The 3,542-nt window shown below is 52.4% G+C and overlaps 1 protein-coding gene across 1 annotated transcript; it reads left to right on the top strand.

The window, feature by feature from the left end:
• Positions 1-416: 416 nt before the first annotated feature.
• LOC117882880 (zinc finger protein ZIC 4-like) lies at positions 417-2,963 on the top strand. The gene is made up of 2 exons (XM_034781744.1): positions 417-996; positions 2,380-2,963. Exons 1-2 carry the CDS (start codon positions 420-422, stop codon positions 2,961-2,963), a joined length of 1,161 nt encoding a protein of 386 aa, XP_034637635.1. The 5' UTR covers positions 417-419.
• Positions 2,964-3,542: the final 579 nt, after the last annotated feature.

Raw genomic sequence — 3,542 nt, 5'->3', positions numbered from 1 at the left:
CGTGGGCTGGGTTTGTTATGGACACTAAGTAGGCAAATATCGGGGGGAGGGGGGGCTAATTAATTTTGGAGGTTCCCATCCACCTACCTAGCTCACACTATGACAGGCTGGTCGAGGTTCACTAGTTGCCCTACCCTGGGGATAGTTATACCGAGCGCAGCATGGCGCTGCCACCTTTGGTACTGGCGAATGGAGGGCACCCCACTGGCAAGTCCTTAAAACTCGGCTCCTCTCACAGTTTGCCAGTTCTGACACCGGGCTCGGTGTGTGGCTGGAGAGCCCCAGTGTCTCCCCTCTCCGCTCTGCCTCTGACACCAGCTGGGACAGCTCGCTCATAAGCAGAGATTCCCCCAGGACCCACCATGCCCGGAGCTGCAGAGGAGAATTCCTCCAGAATCTCTTATCATGGCCTGTTCCGGATGTATCTAGACTCACCCAACCACAGGGGACGTGAAAACCAGGGTTTGCCAAAGCAGGCAGCTAGCACCCGAAACTCTAAGGAGCAGGGGGCACGAAGGCTGGCAAGGGATCTGAGACCCAGGTCCCACCATTGCAGCCCAGTAACTGGAGCTCAGGCGAAGCTGCCCTTTGCCTCTTCGATTCTAGAAGGGTATCCAGCGATGAACCGGGCAATCCATGGAGAGAGCGACGCTTGTCTCCCTTACCCTGGACGGCCCATGCCACAAGAACTGATCTGCAAGTGGACTGACAGCAAAGGACACCACTCCAGGCAGGCTTGCTCCAGAATATTCAGCACCATGTATGAGCTAGTTCACCATGTCACCATGGAGCACGTCGGAGGACCCGAGCAGACCAACCATATTTGTGACTGGGAGGGCTGCGCTAGGGAGAAAAAACCCTTTAAAGCCAAATACAAACTCATAAACCACATCAGAGTGCACACAGGGGAAAGGCCGTTTCTGTGCCCGTTTCCTGGGTGTGAGAAAGTGTTTGCAAGAGCTGAAAACCTGAAGATACATAAAAGAATCCACACAGGTTAGTTAGACTGCAAGTAGCAAGTAGCAATAGTAGTAAGTAGATTTTGGGGGGGGAAGGGGGAGGGGAATCATTTGCTTCCTGAACTTGGAAGGGTTGAAATAGCAATAAAAACCAATCAGAATAAAATACAAATAAATAATACTTAGTATTAATTTTCCTTACATTTTAATGGAAAAGCCCCCAGAGCGGTTGCATGTGCTAGATATGTTTACCTCTGGATGCTGATTATAACTGCGGAAATATTTTTGCTGTATTTCTGGCTCATAATTGAAAACAAGGGACAATTGTTTTTACTAACATTTCCCCTCCCCTCCGCCTCAAACTCTGTGTTTACAGGCTACTGCCCCAAGGTAAACCCCCAACCCACCCACCCACCCACCCTTAATACTTCTTCAGTCAATAATACACGAATATTGTCTGAAGGTAACAAGCACCCCTCCCCTTTCCACACTCCAGTTTCAGTGACAATATCTTCCCCTAGAACCTTACAGCGCTTGACAAAATGAGTCTTCTTTCATGTGATTATGTCATAGTAAACAAAAAGGGAAGTCATTTTTCTGTTAGAAGGAAGAAATAGACAGTACTAGCAGTGAAATAAATGTCTCAACAGCGTCTGCTTTCCTCCAAGTTTTCCTGTAAAAATATACCTAACGTGCCCAAATTTTGCCCCAGCTTTTTGTCTAATTAGATTTCGGTGTCCCTCTTTTTTAAGACCCCCTTCAAGTCTACTCCCCCACCCCCAAATACGGCCCTGTGCCCACAATTTTTTATTAAGATCTCTACCTAGCCAAAAGAAAAATGCGAGGAAACGCTGTGCGGAAAGGATAACATGCTACCGAGGATTATTTGCATTAGATCCCAGTTTGGACAAATCGAAATGTTAAACAAATATTTAAAAAACAAGAATTTTAGAGGCATGCTGGGAAATTCTCTCTCTGTCTGACTGCATCTATCTATCCACCCAGACAAAGCCAGCAAATTCTGACACCAGAGAAATGAGTAAACATATGTTATGCTTCCTCTGAAGGCAGAGCGAGGACTTGCATTGGGGTAGTGATTTCAGGCGCTTTATTAATAATGATGATGATCGCCCAAACTGAACGATTCTAGGTATTATTTTATTTATTTATTTGCGCCATCATTTAAGACATACTTTGTGATGGCCGATCTGCTAGCGCCCCCCCCAGCCTGCAGATCACACTGAAATGCCGGGTAGCTGAAAGGTGTCACTGAAAAGGATAAAGTTACTGGTTCTGAAAACAGTAGGTTCTTTTGCTCCTGGAAATGACGCGTTGCCTAGCGCGGACACGTCCTTGTGCCCCGTCCACACGCGATCGCTCCGGTCCCGGCTTCGGGTGAGCATGTGGGTTTCTGTTCTAGGGGAGAAGCCGTTCGTGTGTGAATTCGCTGGGTGTGACAGGAGGTTTGCCAACAGCAGTGACAGGAAGAAGCACACCCACGTGCACTCGAGCGACAAGCCGTATCGCTGCAAAGTCAAAGGGTGCGAGAAATCCTACACCCACCCCAGCTCCCTGCGCAAGCACCTGAAAACGCACCGCACCCTTGAGCCAGCCCTCTCCACCGCCACCACCAAGCCCACGGGGGCGCAGGAGCCGGGGGCTGGCGCCTGCCAGTCATTGGCCCGCCTTGCCGCTTGTCTAGCCAGGTGTGGCCCCTCCAGGTGCCAGGGCAAAGAGAGGGACACTCCGGAGACGGAAAGAGGGGGCGCCCCCCACGCAACCTCCCGCAGTGGGCGTGAGGCCAGACGGACGCCTCTGCCGGCTCGCCCCCAGCTCTGGCGCAAGGTGTCCTCCGAGGGCTCCCGCAGGTCTCCCAGCCCACTCACACTCCCGGCCGGGCTCGGAAAGGGCTGGGAGCCAGGGCACAGCAGGGCCACGGGCGCTGCCCACAGCAGGCCCGAAAGAAACGCTCCCCCTTCCAGGAGAGGGCTCAGTGAGCTCTGACGGGTCACTTCCCCGGGGCCAAAGGGAGCCTTCTTCCCCCTGCCCGCGCCGAGCGCTGGGGAGCTGCAGTTCCCTCTGGGAACTGGATCGTCCACGTCCACGTATGGTGGGTGGGAAACGCCTGCAACCTCCTTCGGACCTGGGGTTAGCAGCCAAAGGGGTTCCCGAATGCTGGCCTAGGAATCCAAGCCCGGCTGGTCTCTGCCAAGATCAGCTCATTTCCCCACCGGGACGGCAACAACTGGAAATACATCGGTCATCCGCGTCATGAACCCGAACCTGCGTCTTCGGCAAGTGCTTCGCTAAAGGCCCGTCTCTCTCCCTCACACTCACACACGTGTTACTCAGCACACGTGTGTTCTGTGCTTACAGACGCTCAGCTAAGCTTGGGTCCTATCCGCCAGCCAGGAAACCGGCCCGCACCGATTTCAATCCTCTGTGTGCCAAACGGTTTCCTTCTGTGGAGAACACGTCTTCTTGGCTCTCACTGGCACGTTCTAGGCGAGCGAGGGTTTAGCCTGTCACAGTTACATTTGCAGCCTCATAGAGACGTGGCAGAAATAGGGTTGTAATTGTAAG

The sequence above is a fragment of the Trachemys scripta genome, chromosome 9 (assembly GCF_013100865.1).
Source record: "Trachemys scripta elegans isolate TJP31775 chromosome 9, CAS_Tse_1.0, whole genome shotgun sequence".
Classification (NCBI taxonomy): domain Eukaryota; kingdom Metazoa; phylum Chordata; order Testudines; family Emydidae; genus Trachemys; species Trachemys scripta.
Note: the sequence above shows the minus strand (reverse complement) of the source record. Positions and strands in the feature narration are given on the sequence as shown.